The sequence below is a fragment of the Malus sylvestris genome, chromosome 16 (assembly GCF_916048215.2).
Source record: "Malus sylvestris chromosome 16, drMalSylv7.2, whole genome shotgun sequence".
NCBI classification, from domain to species: domain Eukaryota; kingdom Viridiplantae; phylum Streptophyta; class Magnoliopsida; order Rosales; family Rosaceae; genus Malus; species Malus sylvestris.
In genome coordinates, this window is record NC_062275.1 from 15,686,495 (window position 1) to 15,710,165 (window position 23,671).

General features: G+C 37.5%; 1 protein-coding gene across 1 annotated transcript; it reads right to left on the minus strand.

The window, feature by feature from the left end:
• Positions 1-9,930: 9,930 nt before the first annotated feature.
• On the minus strand, positions 9,931-15,681 carry LOC126606633 (sugar transport protein 13-like). Its single transcript, XM_050274015.1, has 5 exons — positions 15,449-15,681; positions 14,319-14,641; positions 12,192-12,316; positions 10,998-11,289; positions 9,931-10,896 (listed from the first exon to the last, which is right to left on the minus strand). The coding sequence occupies exons 1-5, from the start codon at positions 15,579-15,581 to the stop codon at positions 10,183-10,185; spliced, it is 1,587 nt and encodes a 528-aa protein (XP_050129972.1). The 5' UTR covers positions 15,582-15,681; the 3' UTR covers positions 9,931-10,182.
• Between the last annotated feature and the right edge of the window lie 7,990 nt (positions 15,682-23,671).

The window sequence follows — 23,671 nt, forward strand, 5'->3', positions numbered from 1 at the left end:
ATGAAGGAAAGATGGTTGCTCTTCAAGCTAAAGTCGATGAGCTAGAAGCTCAAAACAACAAGATAGCAATGAAGAATGAGGTCATCCAGGAGCAGTATGAGAAGCTCTTTGAGACGCTCCATAAAACTATGCGTACTCAAACACGCGAGCTTGTTGCCCCTGTAGACATCAACCATCATCTGGGTGCCCCCCAACACGGAGGGTCACCTTCCTTCGACATGGGTATCCTTGATGAGGAGCGAGCTAATCATCAAAACATTGATCAACATGAGACTTCTCTCAACCCAGCTGCTTCGACCCGAAGCAGGAGAAGTGGAGGAAGACACCTCCTTGCAGAAGGGTTGAAATGATCGAAAGCCGTTTATCGTGACTGCCAAGACTTCCTAAAGCAACGTCGAGAGAATCCCCTCCACATATGCTCGAAGATCAATGACCCAAGGGTTTCTGAAAGACTTGGTCCCCTCCAACAACCCAGGCCAGCTGCCAATCTAGGGAATGAACGACATGTCCTAGAGGAACATAAAGGTATAGGGGACTCTGAGGTATTCCGACAAACTGGCCCTAGAAGTCAGTACGACGAGTCCAAGGAAAAATCACACGCCTTTGCTCAAACTTTCCTACTTCAAAGAGGCGATGAAGACTTACGAAAGAAAATCCCAGTGGTACATGACTCCACTCAAGACCCCCTTGTCCTACAGCTCATTGAGGAAGTAAACAAGTTGAAGGCCAAACGTCAGATTGAGATACCTGACTGGAACCAACCCAGGCCTGGCCCTCTCACATGGAGGATCCTTGACACCCCTCTTCAAGCAAAGACAAAAAAAAAACTTGGTTTACAACTCTATACTGGAAGGGAGGACCAATTGAACACATTAACCTCTTTGAGTCCACCATGGCATATTGGATGCACACCGACGAAGAGCGATGTCTTCTCTTCCCTTCCACCCTCTCTAGCGGAGCTCTAAACTGGTATTGCCGTCTTCCACCTGAGACAGTAGGCTCATTTGAGGAATTGAGGAAACTGTTTCTCTCTCAACACATCTTTCAGACCGATCACTTACATTCTGCAGATGACTTGTACACTATTCGCCAGAAGCCGGACGAGTCACTACGAGAGTATCCGGTCGCTTCAGCCATGAGTATTCTCACTGCGCTAAGGCAGATGACAAGACCGCCCTCAAGGCCTTCACGGTAGGCCTACGTGATTGTTTCTTTAAGTACATGATCAATGCCAACACTTGGAAGATTTACTCTGAGGTGATGACACATGCTTACAACCACGCCTCCTCCGAAGCAAGGACATACCAAGGGAACCCCCATATGGTTAACCCCTATCAACAAATGGGAAGTGGAAGTCAAGTTCTACCAAGTGAGGAGATATTGGCCATTTAGACACTCATTGCATCATCTCCTGCCTCATTTAGCTACTCACTAAGTCACCAAACGTATGTCTCTTGGTAAGAGGAAGGATTTTTACTCTCAGCAAGCCAATTACAACAAGAGGGATAAAAGTTCGTATCAAGACAACCAGGGGTGAACGTACCGTCGACTATTATGACTATGGGGCTAAGCCTCACTCTTTCAAAGTGGAGGACTAGGTATTGAAGGAAATGCTATTATAAGAAGGCATACATATTACAAATGTTTTAACTCTCAACGCTTGAGATCTTTTGTCACACAAGCCATTCGGCAAATATTTAAAGAATAGGGAATTCAGACAACTTCTTCTGAGTCTTTTGCGTTCCTAGCACTGGAACACTTGGTCTACGCTGACCTACCTTTATACTCCAACTCAGAGCTTCAACATGCATACTTTGACACAAAGTATGTGATACTAAGGGTTACAACCAACATGGTTCACATATCAAAAGCATGGATCCCTTCATGTATAGCAAAACATTCATAAGCATCACTCATATCAATCAACATAAACATTATGCATTCCAACACATTCATACATAAACATCATACATTCCAACACATTCATACATAAACATCATACATTCCAACACATCCATACATAAGCCAACTGTGCTTCGAAAGGGTTCAACATATTTTGTGTCTTCGACACTTGCTACAATATGCCTCGACACCTTGCCCTTATTCCCACAAACCAGATGATGAAATATGAAGAAGGAACTCATCTTCATGCCACCAACCAGGTGATGAAATGTACAACTCGTACTCTAATATCATTTGGCAACTTGCCATTCATGCCACCAACCATGTGATGAAATGTACAACCTGTACTCTAATATCATTTGGCAACTTGCCATTCATGCCACCAACTAGGTGATGAAATGTACAACCCGTACTCTCTTTCATGCCACTAACCAGGTGATGAAATGTACAACCCGTACTCTAATATCATTTGGCAACTTGCCACTCATGTTACCAACCAGGTGAAGAAGGAACCCATCTTCATGCCACTAACCAGGTGATGAAATGTACAACCCGTACTATCCTTCATGCCACCAACCAAGTGATGAAATGTACAATCCGTACTCTAATATCATTTGGCAACTTGCCATTCATGCCACCAACTAGGTGATGAAATGTACAACCTGTACTCTCTTTCATGCCACTAACCAGGTGATGAAATGTACAACCCGTACTCTAATATCATTTGGCAACTTGCCACTCATGTTACCAACCAGGTGAAGAAGGAACCCATCTTCATGCCACTAACCAGGTGATGAAATGTACAACCTGTACTCTCTTTCATGCCACAAACCAGGTGAAGAAATGTACAACCCGTACTCTAATATCATTTGGCAACTTGCCATTCATGCCACCAACCAGGGGAAGAAGGAACTCATCATCGTGCCACCAATCAGGTGATGAAATGTGATGAAAGGTTATGAAGGAACTCACATTCGTACCAACAATCAAGTGATGAAAGCAACTCACCATTCATTCCACTTACCAGAAGACGAGTTTTACAACTTGTACATGTGAACTCCTAGCATTCACAAATAATAAAAAACCCTCAAGCTTGACAACTCAACTAGGGGAGCACTTATGCCCAAAAAGAGTTATAGTCACCAACATGGTCTTATTGCAAGCCAACAACAACTTCAGTGCATGGCATATGAAGATCAAGTTATTCAGCCATTTTGCATTTGCTTCAAACATTTCCCCTCTGTAATAATGCAAACACTACAATTCTCGAAAGCTTCACACACTCTTGATCAAGACAGTGTGAAGCAAAACCAATTTATGATGCCAACAAAAGCTTCATCAATGAAGGGCAACTACAATTCTCAAAAGATTCACACACTCTTGATCAAGATAGTGTGAAGCAAAACCAATGTATGGTGCCAACAAGAGCTTCATCAATGGAGGACAAGCACAACTCTCAAAAGCTTCACACACTTTTGATCAAGACAGTGTGAAGCAAAACCAATTTATGGTGCCAACAAGAGCTTCATCAATGGAGGACAAGCACAACTCTCAAAAGCTTCACATATTATTGATCAAGACAGTGTGAAGCAAAACCAATTTATGGTGCTAACAAGAGCTTCATCAATGGAGGGTAACCACAATTCTCAAAAGCTTCACACACTCTTGATCAAGACAGTGTGAAGCAAAACCAATTTATGGTGCCAACAAGAGCTTCATCAAAGGAGTTCAACCACAACTCTCAAAAGCTTCACACTATCTTGATCAAGATAGTGTGAAGCAAAATCAATTCATGGTGCCCAACAAAGCTTCAACCTTAAAGCTTCACCTACAAAGCTTCAACACAAAAGCTTCACCAACAAAAGCTTCATCAATGGAGGACAACTACAAATTCTCAAAAGCTTCACACTATTTTGATCAAGATAGTGTGAAGCAAAATCAATTCATGGTACCCAACAAAAGATTTAACTCCAAAGTTTCACCTACAAAGCTTCAACTCCAAAGCTTCACCTACAAAAGCTTCAACACAAAAGCTTCATCCACAAAAGCTTCATCAATGGAGGACAACTACAAATTCTCAAAAGCTTTACACTATCTTGATCAAGATAGTGTGAAGCAAAATCAATTCATGGTACCCAACAAAAACTTCAACTCCAAAGCTTCACCTACAAAGCTTCAACTCCAAAGCTTCACCTACAAAAGCTTTAACACAAAAGCTTCACCCATAAAAGCTTCAACACAAAAGCTTCACCCATAAAAGCTTGACCCACAAAAGCTTGACCCACAAAAGCTTGACTTATAAAAGCTTGACCCACAAAAGCTTGACCTATAAAAGCTTGACCCACGAAAGCTCGACCCATAAAAGCTTCACCTACAAAAGCTTCACCTACAAAAGCTTCACCCACAAAAGCTTAACCCACAAAAGCTTGACCCACAAAAACTTCGCCCACAAAAGCTTCACCTACAAAAGCTTGACCCACAAAAGCTTTACCCATAAAAACTTGACCCACAAAAGCTTCATCTACAAAAGCTTGACCCACAAAAGCTTGACCCACAAAAGCTTCACCTACAAAAGCTTGACCCACAAAAGCTTGACCCACAAAAGCTTGACCTACAAAAGCTTGACCCACAAAAGGGTGACCCGCAAAAGCTTCACCTACAAAGCTTCAACATAAAAGCTTCACCTACAACAACTTCACACTATCTTGATTAAGATAGTGTGAAGCAAAATCAATTCATGGTGCCCAACAAAGCTTCAACCTCAAAGCTTCACCTACAAAGCTTTAACACCAAAGCTTCACCTACAAAGCTTTGAAATATATATATATATATATATATATATATATTATTTTTTTTTTCGGAAATTCAAAAATTCAAAAATTCAAAAATTCGAAAATTCGAAAATTTGAAAAGAAAAAAAATTCAAAAAAAAAAATTTGAAAAAAAATAAATTGCCTAGGCCTCCTCTTCTTTGGGCCTAACAACTTTCATAACAAATATATATGAAGAAAGAGTTTTGGGCTACCACTTAGAAAGGAAATGCCTCATTCGTCAACTCTCTCGACCGGAGACTTGGGGGACTCCTACCATATGCTACTGCACCTTGATACTCGGAAGTCTCACGACCACTCAGTGACTTGGATTTTTCAAGTCTCCAAACGAGAAGTTTTCCTCACTCGGGAAATTAAGGGAGCACTACCTCAACCTACGTGCTTCACTCATAAAGCTTCAACATACAAGCTTCAACAAAAGGAAAAATTCAAAGAACTTAGTGAAGAAGGCCTTGATGTATTTAACACAATACGTTGAAATGAAGCAAAGCTTGTTTATTGATATCTCCGATAAGTTACAAATATGTACATATACATGAATCAAAATAAATAAACAAGAGGGAGCCTTCACAAAGGTTGCTCAGGAGAAGTCTCAGCAGTCGGCATAGCCCCAGAAATAGGAGGCACCAGAAGGTGATTATTCGGAGCCTCAGTACTAGGCAGAACCTCAGACGGAGGAGGCACCGAAGGTTGATAATTTGGAGCTTCATTACGCGGTATAGCCCCAGAAGACGAAGGCAATAAATGCCTTTGGAACAAACCCACAAACCTCTGATGATCAAGTAAAATTTGACCATCAGATTCCTGCAGTTGGTCGAGCTTCCTCTTCATGTTTGTAGCATAGTCATGGCGAGCATGTGCAACTGTTTATTCTCATGCTTGAGGACTCTTATCTCCTGTTTGAGACTTATCACTTCAGTCGCCAATGATTCAACTTGGCGGGTTCGAGCAAATAGACGTTGAGCCATATTAGACACAGAACCTGCATACTGAACACTGAGAGCCAGAGAATCCTTAACAGCCAACTCATCAGACCGTTTGGAAAGTAGTCTGTTATCTTTGGGAATGTGAAGGTTCCTGGCCACCAGCGCAGCGGTCATATCATTCTTCATCACAGAATCCCTAACGGTAAGAGGACCAGTAGGGGATAAGAATGATGGGTGCCATATGTTGTCTTGAGAAGGCATGGCTGCCTCTTCACCAAAGTTCAAGTCAAAACGACAGTCGAATGGGCCAGACATTCTCAGAAATGATGAAGGAGAAATGAGGTGCAATAAATCTCTGAAGTAAAGGGAAAATTCCTACAAGCAATAATTCTCTGAATGTATTTCTTGCACACAATTGGTGCCCTTATAAAAGAAAGGGCAACAGGGCCGTTGGTTCAAAAATCGAAGAGGCACCACTTTCCACACGCAACATCAGCTCCTCAGATACCACATATAACTTTGCCAAAGATCTCTGACAAAGTTTAGACACATAAATTTTAAAGGTCCAGCTACCCTACTATTACCCACAAAGGTAAAGGAACAGCACTTCTGCTTGATAACTAGAAAGTCCTAATGTGTGTCAACCTCCATACTCCGTGGCAAGGCAGACTGGCAAAAATGCCCAACCTTTACTCACATTCGAGAAAACACTCCTAACAAGATTGCTTGCTCAAAAATCGAAGAGGAACCATCATCCAAATCTCGAGAGCCAGACTCCCAATAGGATTACTTTCTCAAAAATTGAAGAGACACTGCTTTCCGAATCTCAAGAGTCAGACTACCAACATGATTGCTTTCTCAAAAATCGAAGAGGCACCGTTCTCTGAATCTCGAGAGCCAGATCCCTGACATGATTGCTTGTTCGAAAACCGAAGAGGCACCGCTCTCCAAACTTCGAGAACCAGATTTCCTTGGATAAAGCTTGTCTGCAATTTTCACACGCAACATCAGCTTTTCAGATACCACAGACCATTTTTTCAAAACGCTTTGAGAAAGTTAAAACATGTGAAGCTTGCAGCTCCCACTATATTGCTATGACCAAGAAGGGTAAAGGAATAACATTATTACTTGCTCAAAAATCGAAGATGACCGAATCTCGAGAGCCAGACTCCCAACAGGATTACTTTTTAAAAAATCAAAGAGGCACCGCTATCTGAATCTCAAGAGCCAGACTCCCAACAGGATTGCTTTCTCAAAAATCGAAGAGGCACCGCTCTTCGAATCTCGAGAGCCAGATCTCCGACAAGATTGCTTGTTCGAAAATCGAAGAGGCATCGCTCTCCGAACTTCCAGAGCCAGATTTCCTTGGATAAAGCTTGTCTGCAATCTTCACACGCAACATCAGCTTTCCAGATACCATATACCACTTTTTCAAAGTGCTCTGACAAAGTTAAAACACGTGAAGCTTGCGGCTCCCACTACATTGCTACGACCAAGAAGGGTAAAGGAATATCATTACTACTTGTTGTTAGGGAGACTCCTATATATGTCGACCTCCATCCTCCACGGACAGGCAGACCTGCAAAAATGCTCAACCCTTCCTCATATCTGAGAGGGCACTCCCAACGAAGTTTCTTAAAATACTCAGCTTCTTTTCCTCTCAATAATACCTCTGCAAACAAGCCACCCCAGAGCAAGAGTATCTCATATCATCAAGGTTAAAAGCAAGAGTATCCCATATCATGCTTTTTCCCTGTCTTTTCCTTTGGCCTTATTCTTACTTGCAAGACAAAGAGAAAGAGAACAATCAGTCAGCACTTGGAATCAAGCTTCTAGTCAGGAACTGACTGCCTGGAACCCCTTGCCTGATTACTTACCTGACATTGCTCTCGAGTACTCATCTTCAACATCATATGCTTCCAGAGAATATACCACATCTGCCTGAGGAACAGATAGGGCAAGTGAGAAGGATACAAGGAAGCATGTGGAGACAAGCATAACAGAACACGTGCCGATACATCCACTACTTTGTCAACAGCAAAAGTATCCCATATCATCAGGGTCGAACGTACTCTAGATTTGATGGACTTGTTTTGACCCTCAAATTCTTAAGTCGGCCTTATACTCTGGAGGAAACCAGAAAACCCTCCAGCCCAGTTCAAGAATAAGTCTGTGGAAAGTTACTTCTTCAAAAGCAAAAGTATCTCATATCATATCTTCTCCATTTGCTTCTCCTTATCCTTGGTGCTATTTACGACACAAGGAGAAGGAGAACAACCAACCGGAAGCCGAGGTCGAACTTCCGATCCAGGTTGCTTGCTTGGAAGTGTGATTGCTTACCTTATTTGTTACCTCTTTCGGCAAATCTCCTAGCTCGGCGACTTAAGGGACTCATACTATAGGGTTTTGTATCGCACTTGACCAAGCCTGAAACTACAAGTAAGCTTCAAGTGAAATTGATACATTACCTTGTGCATCTTCATCGGTTAAAGATACCACCGCTGGATGGAGGAAAAGTACTTCCAGAGAAGATGCCACATCTACGTATGAGACAGATAAGGCAAGTGAAAATGATACCACACTTCGGTACTTAGAAGTTTCATGATTACTCAATGGCTTGGATCTTGCAAGTTCCCAACTGAGGAGCTTCCCTCACTTGGGAACTTAGGGGAGCACTGTTTGTACCATACTTGACCAATCCCGAAACTACTGAGTACCGGTCAATGTTATACCGTCAAGGACCCAGAAGAATTTCCCTCTAACTAGGAGGCCAATCACAGCGCGACACGTGTCGACATCAGAAGCCAATCATAGCGCGACACGTGTCAACATCATAAGCCAATCACAACACGACACGTGTCAATGTCAGAATGAAACTAGAAACTCTCTTCTATAAATAGAGATCATTCTCTCACAATATTTCCAAATGTCATTTGTACTAAATCATTCACTAGTACTCACTAAAGGAGAGCTTGAACCTATGTACTTGTGTAAACCCTTCATAATTAATGAGAACTCCTCTACTCTGTGGACGTAGCCAATCTGGGTGAACCACGTACATCTTGTGTTTGCTTCCATGTCCCTATCCATTTACATACTTATCCACACTAGTGACCGGAGCAATCTAGCGAAGGTCACAAACTTAACACTTTCTGTTGTACCAAAGTCCTCACTGATTTTGTGCATCAACATCCTTTATTTTGTCCTTATCGTTAAAACAAAAATTTTTCAAACCCTTTTCATTAGTTTTCATTTTATTTATTTATTTATTTTTATGAGAAGCGATATCGATTTTTCATTCAACAACAAGAATAGTTACAAGGTTGTCATATGGATACATTCTTCAGTGACTAATTCGTTGATCTGAAAATAATCCGCACAAACAAGCATTAACAGTAAACCCCTAAATAATTACCACAAGTACATGCACACTAGCACAAGCATCACCGGTGCATATCTACTACAAAGACGGTAGACACAACAGACCTATACCAGAGCACACGTAAAGTCCGCTACAAATTTTTAGGCTCTGCTTGGTATAGAGGATTGGAATTTATAACCTCTAAATTCATGGCATATTTAAGGTAGCAGAGAATAATTTTGATAAAACGCCAACATTACTAGGCGTGAAGTTTTATCATAAACTAGGGGTGAAATATTTCATATATAAGTTGTACATTATTTTGTTATAGTTTCAAATGTGGGACTTTATTCTCCATAAATTTTTCATTTTGATGGGACCATAAGAGAATTAGACATGAAGAAAACTTCTCCTTTCTAATATTATCATTGAGAAATGAATGAATTTGATAAGTTTTCTTCTTGAGTAATCCATCACCTACCTCAAGTTAATCACAAAATTTTCATTTTTTCCTTCAAACATACCTTCATCCTAGTATTTATACATGCAAATTTCCAATCCTATCCTTTATACCAAACAAGGCCTAAGAGTTTTGCCCCTTTTAACGTGAGAAAAGACTTAATTAACTAACCATATAGTTTTAATTGTATTCAAACTTTTTACCTAGTTCCCATTGCTTGACACGCCCTTGAGAACAAGTCGAGCCCATCTCGACACCCCTCCAATAACTTATGACAGTAAATAAATATATTACTTGTGACAAGAGAGATGGCTTGGCGAGCACTCAAGGTGGGCTTTAGGCGTATCCTCTGAGACCCCCTTAGCAATGAGAAGTAGGCAGAAAAAAGTGTCTTTGGGTGAATGTCATCGAGAAAACTTATAACAGTCACCTTGAAAGAAAATCGAAAACTAAAACAAATAGGAATGTAGATTTTCAAGTTTCAAGTACATTAATCTTGTATTAAAACAAATGCTACTTATCCACAATGTTCTGTACTAATTAATCAACTTCACATACACAAATGCACCCAAATAAGTTTTGCAATACATGTCCCCAGTGAACCAGAGAGGTTGATTTCTGGCACTGGAAAAATCTATTAAATGCTTAGATACTAAATACTGTATTAACTATTTAGAGGGGACACAAACCCTGAAACTTGATTTACAACTGAGAAACACCATCAAATCCATTAGCGTGCCCATTTTTCTTTAAGCCATCTCCATTATTTCCTTCAATGTGGTAGTCATCGTCATCCATAAACCTCTTCCACAACCAATGTTGCTTCCACACCCTCTCTGTCATCTCTTCAATCGGAATGTTCTTCGTCTCTGGGAGTAGGAACAACACGAAGAAAGACATGATCAAGACCCACCCGGAGAAGAAGAGGAAGATGCCGTACTTGAAGTGGCAGAGCATCGAGAGGAAGCCCTGCGCTATAATGAAAGTAAAGAGCAAGTTGGTGCAGACAGTCACACTTTGCCCCGCTGAGCGAGTCTCGAGTGGGAATGTCTCACTTGGTATCAACCAACCTAGAGGCCCCCAAGACCAAGCAAACGCAGCAACGTAAGTGCAAATCAGAACCACCACAAAGATTGCGAAGCCTTTGTGGAGGTCATCGGAGTGGTCCTTAACCTTGATCCCTAGTATTATGGCAATAGCCACTTGAGAGATGAACATTTGAAAACCAGCTTGAAGTAAGAGCATGCGGCGGCCTACTTTGTCAACTGAGTAGATGGATACAACGGTGGAGAGAACATTGACGGCTCCTGTGATAACAGCTGAGTAGAGGGAAGCATCGTTTCCAAACCCTAAAGTGTCGAACAGGACTGGCGCGTAAAACATTATGGCATTGATCCCAGTAAATTGTTGAAAGATCTGTAGAAAAAATCAGAAAAAGAACACCATAAGCATACTAGTACTAATTGTAAATATAATATTTGGCATACTACAAAAAAAGCGTTGTTTCGATTGCTAACCTGCAAGGCTACTGCAATGATTAGTTGGGGACGATTCCTGCGCTTTATGAGATTTCTAAAGGGGTGCTTCACTTCTTTTGCTATGCGACTTGCCTCGACAAGATCCAAGAACTCTGGTTCAACATTTTCTGTGCCGCGGATCCTTTTAAGTACGGATTTTCCTTGGTCTAAGAGACCACGTTCTACGAGACTGTTAGGAGTTTCGACCACCAAGAGAGCTCCCACGGTTAGGAGACCGGCAGGTAAAGCAGCCAGCCCCAATGACACCCTCCAACCCCATCCTCCTGTGATCCTGTTATTCAAGCAATTCATCAACGGTCAGCAAATACAGCCAGAAAATTGTTAGGAGGCTAGCACAAAACGTTATTTTACTAAATTAAGCAGACAAAGCAAACCATTAACTAGACAGTTCAAGCCACGTTAGTAGATTTTTTTTGTAACATCAGTGTGCATCCTATGAGATTGATATGAATTTGTAACCGAAAAAGAAGAGATTGGTGGATTCATCATTTGTAGTGAAATAAATATATAATAAATTAATTTCTACTCTTTTGCACCTTCTACACTTTTATTTATTTCTGATCCATAATTCTCCTTCAATTTATTTAGTCTCAAATTAAAATTAAACATGACTGCTTAGGAGAAAAAAAAAAATATGCGAAAATCAAATTCCTTTTATCATGTTAAACTTAATTACCTTTCAATTTCTACCTTATGAATGTTCCTATGTCTCCTCAAGACATCATAAGTTTGAAACTGAGCCATGTGAATATGAATAAAAAAAGGCAATCAAGATGAAACAATTTGGAAGCTGAGAAGCTGATCCACGTCTATTGTTCAAATTCATTGTTTAATAGAATAAACCATCCCTCAAATAGGCATATGCTTATCTATCAATAGTTTTACCAGTCAATTAATTTATCAGTCACATATGATGGCCCAAATTGTTGACTTTGAGTGCTCGAAGCTAAATACTAAATTGTAAAACAGTCCTTTGGAAATATGCCACAGAAAATTCATAAACCCTGAAAAATGCGAAAGAATCATAAACATCAAGCATACAAGAGATTTTTCAATGTGTCCGAAAAATCTCTTTATGCATACATGTTATGCATACATGTAACTTAAGGGGTACGGGTAATGTTAAGGGTGGACCAGAAAAAAAAAAGAACAAATTGGGAGCAGCTGACTTACTTGTTGGTGCCATAATTAACGAGGTTTGCAAATAGAATGCCTATTGTGATATTAAGCTGGAACAATATGTTTAGCCCTCCGCGGATTCTTGTCGGTGCAATCTCCGAAAGAAACAATGGTACAGCCTGCAAAATAACATCAAGGTTAAGTTAAAGAATGTTGAACAAGAGAAACAGAAGTATATTTTCAGTAATTTATTTAGATAAAAACTTATTTGCAGCTAGACAATGTACACCAACATAGTTGTTCTCTATTTTGTCAATCAATAGTAAAGTTATTTAGTTGTGTTGACATAACAATTGAAACAAGGAGATGGCTTAGTCTTTTTTTGCATAGAGTAGGACCAAAAATAATACATAGTTTATAATCATCTCAAAGTATTTAGTTTCTTAAGTCAAGTTTTGAGATACATTGATATTGTGGGTGAGAATTGGTAAAGTCACGAACCAGATTAATAATGTATTATCACTCATTATCTAAAATATTAAAACTTAAAACTTCATATTAACAAGTAGAAATACATACCACAAAAGTACTGTAAAGTTAATCAAATCTTAAATCGAAGTTTGAACATAGAACTTTTTATCATATGCATTGTGCTTTAAAAGGTACATTTTTATATCCTTTTGGACCAACCTTTTGACCCAAGAGCTTGAAATTAAGGTCCTAGTAACTACAAAAGGATAAGATAAACAATTCGGACATGCACACCACATAATAATCATGTACAAGTTTTGAATAACATTGGAGTTCCACGGCTTCACATTATTTCACAAACCAACATACAAAAAAGATTCACGACTTTTTTGGAAAGAAAAAAAAAATTCGAAAAGCGACTAGAAGAAGTTGCAAAGAAATTGGGGTGAGGATCCAGTGGCCTCATCTGTTAGCAAAGAGAGGTCTCACCACATGTAGAAACGTCAAAACACAACAATATATTTAAGACTTTTTAATTAAAATGGTCTTTGAGATTTGAAATCAATAGAAATGGTTCCTGAGATTGTCCATCATCAATTATTTTGGTCATTCCGTGCAAAATTATGTTAAATAAGAATCAAAATGATAAATATACCCTCAATTTAATAAACTATAGACCAAAATGATTTGACAAAAAACCTAAGGGTATTTTGATTATTTTATTCTTATTTAATGGAGATTTTTCACAGAATGACCAAAATGATTGATGGTGGATAAACTCAATGATCAAAGCCTATATTTTAACTAAAAAGCCTAGATTTAAAGCACAAAAGAGTTGGAAAAAACTGGATAATTATGACTTTACGAGAAAACGACTTAAAACAAACAAAAAGAAGCTTCAAATTATTTAGACGCACAAAATATATACAGCCTCTAATACAATTAAGTAAAGTTTACTGCAAAGAAAAGTTAACTTTATTACAAAAAAAGAAAAAAGAAAAAGAAGAAACTCGTGGACTCTAAATTGATCATAGGCATAACCTCTCTTCCAATCCAAGCGTTTAGAGACCAAAAGTGCCCCACAGGACGTCGGTGCATGACATTTTTTATAAGGCAACAAAAGAATATTATGATATGAGATATTTTGATAAAAGTAAATGAATTGAACAATTCATCTGTTGTGATTCATAAGTAACAAGATGTGGTGTCCAAGTCACTAGTCCGCACACCTATAAAATTGTTATGATCATACTTCAAAATGATAGTAATTGGGATGGGACCCAAATACGCTTTGGTGTCGGTATTGCGAGAGAAAGCGCCAAAGAACGCGTTTTAGTTTACACCACTCTTATCTCCCGCAGAAAGTATGAACCCTACAAAAGTTTAATTATATTTTGACATATTCGGTAACATTATAATCGTGGAGAATCTAGTTTTGGACATAAATATGTTAGCTAGATTAGTATGTTGTATTTTTTTCACTCTTCTTTATTTAGATAAATTTAATGTAAATAATCGCTTGAATGAAAAAGCAACACATAATCCTACATTTTTTAACAAGGACTATTCTATGATATCCTAATGATATCCAAATTTACGATACTAGAACGCATGCACACTGCCCAAGTTAAACTGGCCCAGCTCGGTCCGCAACAAGTTATTATGTAAAAGAGCATGAAATAAAAAAGAAGAAATTAGAATTGAACTGACCTGATTTGCGAACCCAACTCCACAACCAAGTGAGATCCTGCCAATGATGAGCATAGCGAGGTCTTGTGCTGCAGCATTGAGAATTGTGCCGACAATGAAGAAAATCCCAGCAATCAGCATAGACGGCCTCCGCCCGAACTTCCTGGTGGTGTAGGAAGCGGCGAATGTGGCAGTTAAGCCGGCCAGGTACAGCGACGACGTGAATAACTGCAGGCCCTGGTTGTCGTATTTGCAGTAGTTGCTTTTGATCCCCTGTTCTAGAGTCCTCCTGTATACAACCGGGAAAAACTTTTTCAAGAATGGGGGCATCGATGTAACTCCACCTGCATCAAATTAAATTAAGTTCACCATTAGTTCAAATTTTTGTTTTTTTTTTTAATATATATTTTTTTTGGGTAGGTAGTAGAAACTCCTCCTTATGCTAAAAAAATGAATCAAAATTTCGCTTTTAAATTATTTTTCCTAAAATTCAAGTAGAAAGTAACCACTTTCTCATTTGTCCGTAAAATTCGTAAACAAATAAATAATTCCAAAATCATATGAAATTTGATAATTTTTTTGGATAGCAAATGACGCTTTACTTCCGTGACAAAAAACAAAGATGCCTATATACCTTGATACAGTTAAATTTTTCTGTTTCCTAAAAACTAACAATTTAAATCCACGGAGGCTATCATTTATTAAAAAAAAATTGGGGTAAGTTTTAGATTTTAAAAAGGGAAAAAGTTCATTTAAATAGAAACTTTCTTCTGTGTTTTCAAAAGCATTGACTAAAGAACATTTGTTTACTAAGAGAAAGAAACAAACATGGATAATTAAATAAATTAATTAAGTAGAATATCAACATTGAACATGTTGATTGAGGAATTTTCTGGCATACTCCAAAGTATCTTGTATTCCGGAATTTTAGCCGTTGGATCATGGTGAAATAAACAATGACCAAGATCTAATGGATGAAACCTTCGGAATATAGAATCTTTCATTGAAGCATCTAAAAGGTTTTCCCAGAACCCTAACCAAACAATGCCCACAGAGTTCATCTAGCGGAGCAGCTGAACCAACAAATCTAAGGCTCTAACAGTACGAAGCTCAAATAGTGTACGTCTGTGTGAGTAGAGAGAGACGATTACCTGAAACACCGACATCGTAACCAAACATGAGTCCACCAGTAGCAGCCATTATACACGAGATGATGACGATGGGCGTGATCTTTGCCTCGAACTCACGCCCGTCCGGACCCGCCGAGAACCCTCCGCCGGCCATGAGCGATATCGAACAACACTTAATTCTAGTTCCTCACAATTTCTCAAAGCAACAAGAAGGAGAGACGTTAGGTGGTAATGGGAATTGAATTTTTGAGTAGCGAGAGGGTGTTTATATAGAGGAGGCGGCATGGACGTAGCACGAGATTCGAATTCGATCGTGTAGTGGGAACCACCGTTGAGATTTTGAGATTTTGAGATTTTTCCACGTGTGCTTCAGTTTTGAAATGGACGGGTGGCCTTTACTGTTTTCTCACAGACGGCTGGCTCTGCTCTCTGGAAAAGTCTGTGGTCAACACAGACAATATTTTGTAATAAGTAGTCAAGCCTCCTGGATTAGGATAAATTTTTATTTGTAACGCGAACATAAATGATACATCACGTATTTTTATGTAAGTGGTAAAAATTTTTAATTTTAAGTTATTAATCTTTTAACAAATATAACTCACCATTTATATAAGGACATGTGATGTACCACTTTGTGTGACAGTCACACAGAAAAATCTTTCCTGGATTAGGAGTGGGAATTAATTACTTTGCAACTCTAATTTAAATGTTAATGGGGTTTGGTGAGCTAATTAATTCAATCCAGTTTAGGACTGGCGATCAAATAGGAAATTAATTTTGCACAATAATTGAATGTATAGTGAAGATGTCACATGCATAATTATGCTTTTTTAGGTCTATGGGTTGCACGTATTTCTTTGCTTTAGGGCAGGTGAAAATTTCAATTACGCTTTTTAAAAATGAGAGAACAAATAAAAATTGACATAACCACCCGTTTAACGTTTTAAATTCTTACATCATTAACCTCTTAATGAGTCTAACCGTCCAATTAATTTTTATTTTTTTAGTTGTACTTAGCTGATCCATTTTTATGCTTACACAAATATTATATCGATGACGTGTAGATTAAGAGATGGTGTATGGGCAAAATATAAGAACTTTTAAGAAGATTCATTTCAACCTTCAAAATACGGGGACGGAGGGAGGGAGCACCATATAGTGGCATCAATTTGCTTCTACGTGTGTAAGCAACAAAAATGGACCACCCAATGTCATGTAAAAAGATTATTGTTAGTTTGATAATTTAAAGAGCAAATGATGATATTACAATCTTTAACTTTCAAGTTGCATTTATTTTGCCTTAAACAACAAAGGTACTAATTATATTCTACCATTGAATTATCCACTCGAATTTATTTTGCCCAAACAAAAAAATAATATAATGGTAGTATGCATCTGTTGGAAATGTGCCCTAAAGCCAATCATGTGATGATACTTTACGGACATTTCACATGTTAAACTAATCTAGTTTTACATATAAAGGGCATACATTATTGTTTGAGCCGTCTCATATAAATGTTATATGCTTAAACGATAAAGTCCAAGGAATATGTGATTGGGAGAATGTAATCTAATGAAGTTAGATTCTTGAGACCATTCTTTCGTAGACACATCCTAAATGTTCCTGATCATAGGATTGCCAATTGGGCGTTGACAGTCCGTTAAGATCAGTACGTACTATGTCTTCTCTCAGGGAGAGTGATTAGTCTCGAATCATTGGTGTGTGTGACATCAAGACAAGTGCGGTAGGTGCTCAATAGAGAATGAGTTCACTGAACGCGATCAACGAAGAGTTCTCATATTCCATGTCACATGAGAACTCATGGTTGGGATAATGCAAAGTAGTCCTTAGACCTGAGGCATCATAGTTGTCTTGTGGTTAAGACCTTGATCTTTGATTATGTCAAAGTCATCCCATCAGGAGGGTGTCCACGGCATCGTTGGGGTCAAGCCGCTTAGCTATGGAGACAAGTGAATGCGCAACAAGGGATCTCTAACCTTCAAACCGTTTGAGGGAGAATACTCTTTGATATGATTTGAATCTCTGGCCAGAGTATGAATGAGATTTGGGAATGCGTTCCTAATCACATTCAAGGTAATCATATAAGCACAAGACACACATTGGATAGTAGACATGAGAAATAAACTATCAAACCAAACAATGTGGTCAAGAGTATTAGATTAGAGAAAGACCGTATTGCATTTGTAATCCCGAACTGAATAGGTTCTCTAAACCTCTTCTGATTAGCTTGGGTAGCCATGATATGCTGCTAGGTGTCACTCATGGTTTGTGGAAGCCCTAAACGTGTATAATCACTAAAGGGAGAATTGAAAATAGTTTCAATTCACAATCGATGTAAAATGGTTTTAATCGCCCACTACCTCGCTAAGAGGAACCTAATGGATCGCACACCGTGAAAGGTGGAGATTGGAGATTAAACGGAAATGAGTAAGAATGATTAAATGGTTTAATCATTTATTTATGGCAAGGATTAATTAATATGTTAATTAATCAAACGAATAAGTTCGTTAAAGACTTCGGGATAGTTTTGGACCTTAAGGCCCAATGGGTTTCGAACGTCAAGCCCATTAACTTAAGTTGTATGACAATTTAATGAATGAAGATTCATTAAAGCCCAAAAGCCCAAAATCCCCTAAATGGCCAGCCATGATGAAATGAATTAGGGTTTTGGTTGTTTAGGTCACTTAAAGAAGTGACTATATAAATGATTTTATAGCCAAATATTCATTAAGTGTTAAAAGGGTTTATTTTGGGGGAAAATTGGTGAGAATTGTCTCTCCATTTTCTCTCTAAAGAGGCCAACACCTTGGAGGGTACATCTAGCAATCCTACTACTCCAAGGTCACTCATTTCTTCTTCAATCTAACCTTGGTGTCGAGAATTAGAGGTTCTCAATTTTGGGAACTTGGAGAACCTATTCTTCCATCCAAATCCATGGATCTAAGAAGCAAGGAATGAAGGCCCTTATCTCTTTGGGTGATTAGCCTTTGCTTATGCAAAGAGGAATCTACAAAGGTATTAATTTCAACTCACTTATGTTTTGAGTTGATTATTGGTTCACCAATCTACTAGGCTTTGAATTTCATGGGTAAATGTTTTGTTTTTGAGTGCATGTAAGCATGATTCCGCCTTTAATTGTTAATTGCATGCTATATGATGTTGCTCAAATGAACATGTTTTACAAAATAATTCCTTCAAGTGGTATCAGAGCCTAGGTCTAGTAGTTGGTGAATCCTTTTGTGTTTTGTAGTTCATAAGTTTGTGATCTAAAAGTTGTAATTGTTACAAGCTTTATTCTTGCTTCTTTGAAAGTAAATTTTGTTGGAAAATTTGCTATCTCAAATGTTGTAGATGTTGTTCATATGAGCATGAATATTGGAGCTAAAATTTGGTGCCATGCTTTTGGGAAAATTCGGCCAAAATCAAAGGGTGAATTTTTGGGTTCTTGTTTGACTTGTTAAAAGTGTTTTAATGTGTTCTTTGGAACCCCTAAGTACCCTAGTTTGGTTAGATGTTATTTCCCTTAAGTAAGAATGGTTTTGGAATGTTTTTGGGTGGAAAAAGTTCATGGAAAAATTTGGGTTTTTCATGGATGTTCTTCATTGTTCTTGATGTTCTTGCCAAGAACAAAAAGGTTTGGTGTTTTGATTCAAAGTTTTGATTTATTTCATAAAGTTTATGTGATATGTTTTTTAAATGATTTATCATGTATTTAAAGTGTTAAATATTTGATTAAATGATGATAGAAATATCTATCATCAAAACATATATTATTTTTATGAAAGGTGATAGAAATAATGGTGATAAGAAGTTCTTATCTTACACCACTTGATTGTTTTTGACAAAACTCACAAATCAACACACACACCAATCTTATCCCTCCCCAAAACCAGCCACTCCCTCAAAGGGAGTACTTTTGGGGCTTTTATGCAATTACATAAAGTTTTGATACTTTTGTGTATTTGCACTTTGGCCCAAAAATTTACGTTTTTACGTTTAGGTCCAAAAACGCTAAAGGACAAATTGTTTTGATCCTTTAATGAAGTTTTTGCATTGATTAAAGTTTGGGTTCTAGTTGTATTTACATGAAGTAGTGACTTTTGTGTATTGTACAAAGTGACCCCAAAAGTTTTTGTTATTGCAATATGGCCCAAAAGTTGAGGTTAATTGCATGATGGCCCAAATAGGATGAGAACAAAATTGTTTTGTCTCTTTAAATGAGAATTGGATTTTCATTTTGTTTAGCTCCATTTAAATCAATTTTATGGATACAAAAACCAAATGAAAATGTTGCATTCATTTAATTAGTTAAAGTGTTAATTAATTAAAGGGTGATTATGAACCTAAGCCTAATATAATTGAGCTATGTGAAAGGCCGTTTCAAATTTGTTTGAACCATGGGAATGTGTAGATTAGATTTTGGTTGTAATTTGATCTGATCAAATGTTGTAAAAGGGCTTAAGCTCTTCTTTACTTTAAAGTAATTTGTTATATGCAAATGTTGTAATGAGCATAAGCTCACATTTACTTTGAAGTACTTCTTTCTTGCTTTATATGATATGCATGAAAATGAAGTAGTTGGGTCCAACGCCCCTAAGACAACACGCCTTAATGTGATTAAACGTGTAACTAAAATCAATCTTCATTCCTAGACCGAGGTTCAACACAAGGCTCGTGTTGAATCTAAACAAAGGTTCATAATCATCCTTAGGCCCTAAGGCAACTATATAGTCCATCAAATGAATGCAAAGTTTATGTTAGTAGTATCATATACTCTTGCTTTAAAAATCGTTTTAAAAGCATAGTGGGAGTATTATGTACAACTAAAACAATGAGATGGACCAATAGTTGTAATAGGACCAAAATAGTTTTAATAGAGATTAAAATGTATGTTTATATGTGATGAGACCTAAAACCCTCAACCAAACCAATATTAAGTTGATAAGCGAGAGATATTTAGAATATCTCTTCGTGGCCTTCCACCGTGGTGGGATCCAATCGTTTATGACTTGTACACCGGCTTCACCCTATCATGGGGGAGTACACAGTGCATGCTTATACTCAGGAGGAATCCATATACATATGATGAGGTGAGTGTAGGCAACGAGGATAGCTATATATCGTATCATCGTGAGGCTATTCTTGAACCCCTTCACACACTAAGCATGGTGGGAAGAACTTAACTAAGTGCAATGGAACCAATATCATATCATTGTGAGGTTACATTCTCTAGAGGCCAAATAAGATGGGTACTTGCATGAGTTGCAAATGAGTAAGCGTACTCTCTCATTATTATTGTTGCTAGCCATATATCGTATCATCGTGAGGTGGGCTTGGTAATAGTGAGCCTCCCATAACCTACTAGGAGTTTCATCCAAAACTCTCGAATTCCTATGAGGGATATGGAATTTGCCAAAAATAGTGGGTGGTGCTATTTGATTTAAAGACCCAAATCAAATGGCTTAAAATCAATCAATCTATATTCGTTAAGTATTTGATTACCAATATATTTGCAAACGCTATCCAACACTTGACAAAACCGAACGTTTAGTTTACGGACTTGGTACTACAAAACCATAGATTGTCTTTAATGGCTTGTAAAAGTACCAAAGTAGTCTCATCCTCACAATCTTACTATTGATAATGTATCATTAGAAGAATATGTTAGAAAAGGTCTATCATAAAGAGGACAACACTTTTAATGTCATAATTCTTCAATTACAATTTGTTGTATGAAGAAATAGGAGTTGCTTTGAACAACTCTTAGTCAATGCAAACACTAGTGCTTATTTCTTTGTTAAATGAACAAAGAACTTGAGAAGAAAGCACAAAGGCATGAAAACTTTATGTGCCATGTTTCTTCACTTACAAATTGTTGTATGAAGAAATGAGAGTTGCCTTGTACAACTCTTGAAGGTTTGTAATTATGTTTAGAACATAATGGTTGGTTGACAAAAATAGTCCATTAACATGGACTTATGATGATTTTGAATCATTGAATGTTGAAGTGATAAACCACTTAACGAGACGGAAACTAGGCAAGGACTTCACCTTTGTTTCCCTATCCTAATCGTTCACTAAGTTTATTATAAACTATGTAGTGAAAAATAACCACATGCTCTCCAAAATGTTTGATGTGTATAACACAATTGAAAAAGGTTTCAAGAGAGATAGTGGGAGTTTAGGGACCATGACTAATGTAGTCAAAGGTGAAAGTCAAATAAAGAAGATAAATAACTCAAAGGGAACAAACTTTCTTTATGAAAGGATGGATATTGGAAGGGGTATTTGCAAGAAATGTCTTGCAAGTGTCAAGGACACACCTTTCGAAGGTGTTGTAAATTGTTCTTGAATAGTTCAAAACAGTTGGTTCTTCTACTTGAATGCATGATTCCGTATTAGTAACAAAGTTTTACAATCGTTGTAAAAGTGTGACTAATAAGAAGTAGAAGATATATGAGAGAAGAGAAGGTGCTTCACATTCGGAAACGTGAATCAAATGTAGATCTCTGCGAAAGCAGATGGTACTTACTTCCTCATATGAACTACCAAAGAAATTGGAAAAACATAGATTGTCTTTGTATTCCAATTTTAAGGAACTAAATTCCGTCACTATGTGAAATGGATAAATGTTTTGTTTGACAAAACAAAGTTCTTTATTAATCAATGATTGGATTATGGTAATCTAATTAATTATCTCTATAGTAGAGATAATATGGTAGTGTTAACTGTTTAGAAAATAATGATGCTTAAATCCAAAAAGATTGCAAGGTAGTGACTAATCCCAACTAAAGTTGTGATACCTCTAAAACATAAATTACGAGTTGGTCATGGATGGACGCTTTGGATCGTTAGATCCGGATCCAATACCTTCTTGTTAAAATTGTATGGAGGCGAAATGTTCGAATCTTTATTCTTTTGGAAAGAAGAAAGAATCACAAAGTTGTTGAGGTTAATTCACTTAGATGTTAGTGGCACTTGTCCACAAACATATTACTACTCATGTTGGATAACATTCACCGAAGATCACTCTCGGTTGGACTATAGTTTATTTTGAATAAACACAAGTCCGAATACTTTGCAAAATGTTTCAAAGAATTCAAGTAATGTAAGTTGATGAGTAAGACATCTAAAGTATTTACCTCCTTAGATTTGATCCAAGGAAAGGTAACACTTTAGATGAGTTTCCTTGAAAGATATCAAGGAAAATAGCATCATAAGATAATATATTTCTCCATTAGGAGAAGAACGAACTCGAATAAGATTTAGTTCGTTAGATGTTATCTATTACCCATATATAGGATATATACTTCTAAAACAATATGATTGTCAATGAGAAGATCTTCCAGTATTTTCATGACTCCATAAGATGTAGTTGGAAAGAAAGACAAATCTTAAGCATGTTAAAGATTTGGGGTTGTGTGCTAACAAGCAATATTTGTTTGATAACAATCTTGTAGGATATCCTTAAAATAACTTTTGGATATCGCTTCTATAAACCAACTAACAAATGTTGTTTTGTTGGGTAGTTCATTGTAATTCTACAATGTGATTTGCCTAAAAGCAAATGAACGAGAGATAGAACTCAAAGAATGGGTTCTTTGAGAGACAAGAAAGTAATCAACAAATATAACAACCTAGTTCCTATACCTCAAGCTCCAAGGTAGTCGATAAGGATTTATAAACCGTCTCAGTTGAATGGTTTTGAACTTTATGACTACATTGAGTGCATATACGATATATACTCAAGGAAATGGTAAAGTACCATTTGACTCGAAATAATGAAACCTTCATAGCTAATTGGTAGCTTAAGGTGACTACAATCAAAGCGAATGGTTGACTTTGAAGAAACCATCTTTGAGATAGTCTTAGTTTCAATAAATTCGAAGATTGCTAGCTACAACTAAATGGTGATTCAATGTTTTGACATAATATGGGTTTTCGAAACCATTATTAAGATAGTCTTGATAATATATGTCTAAAACTATAAATCACAAGACATGTAAGTTGTAGAGATCCATCCATCATGGATCTTAGCAAGTTAGTGGGAGCTATTTGCATTTTATGAGAAAATGATCAAATCGTTTGATTTCTCATAAAGATGTAAATGAATCTTTTGTTTACTAGTTTTACAAAAGATTAGTGGGAGTTAATCATGTTCCTAAAATCTAAGTATATATGATATATTAATTTTGGAAATGAAAAGAATACTTCTTCGTTAA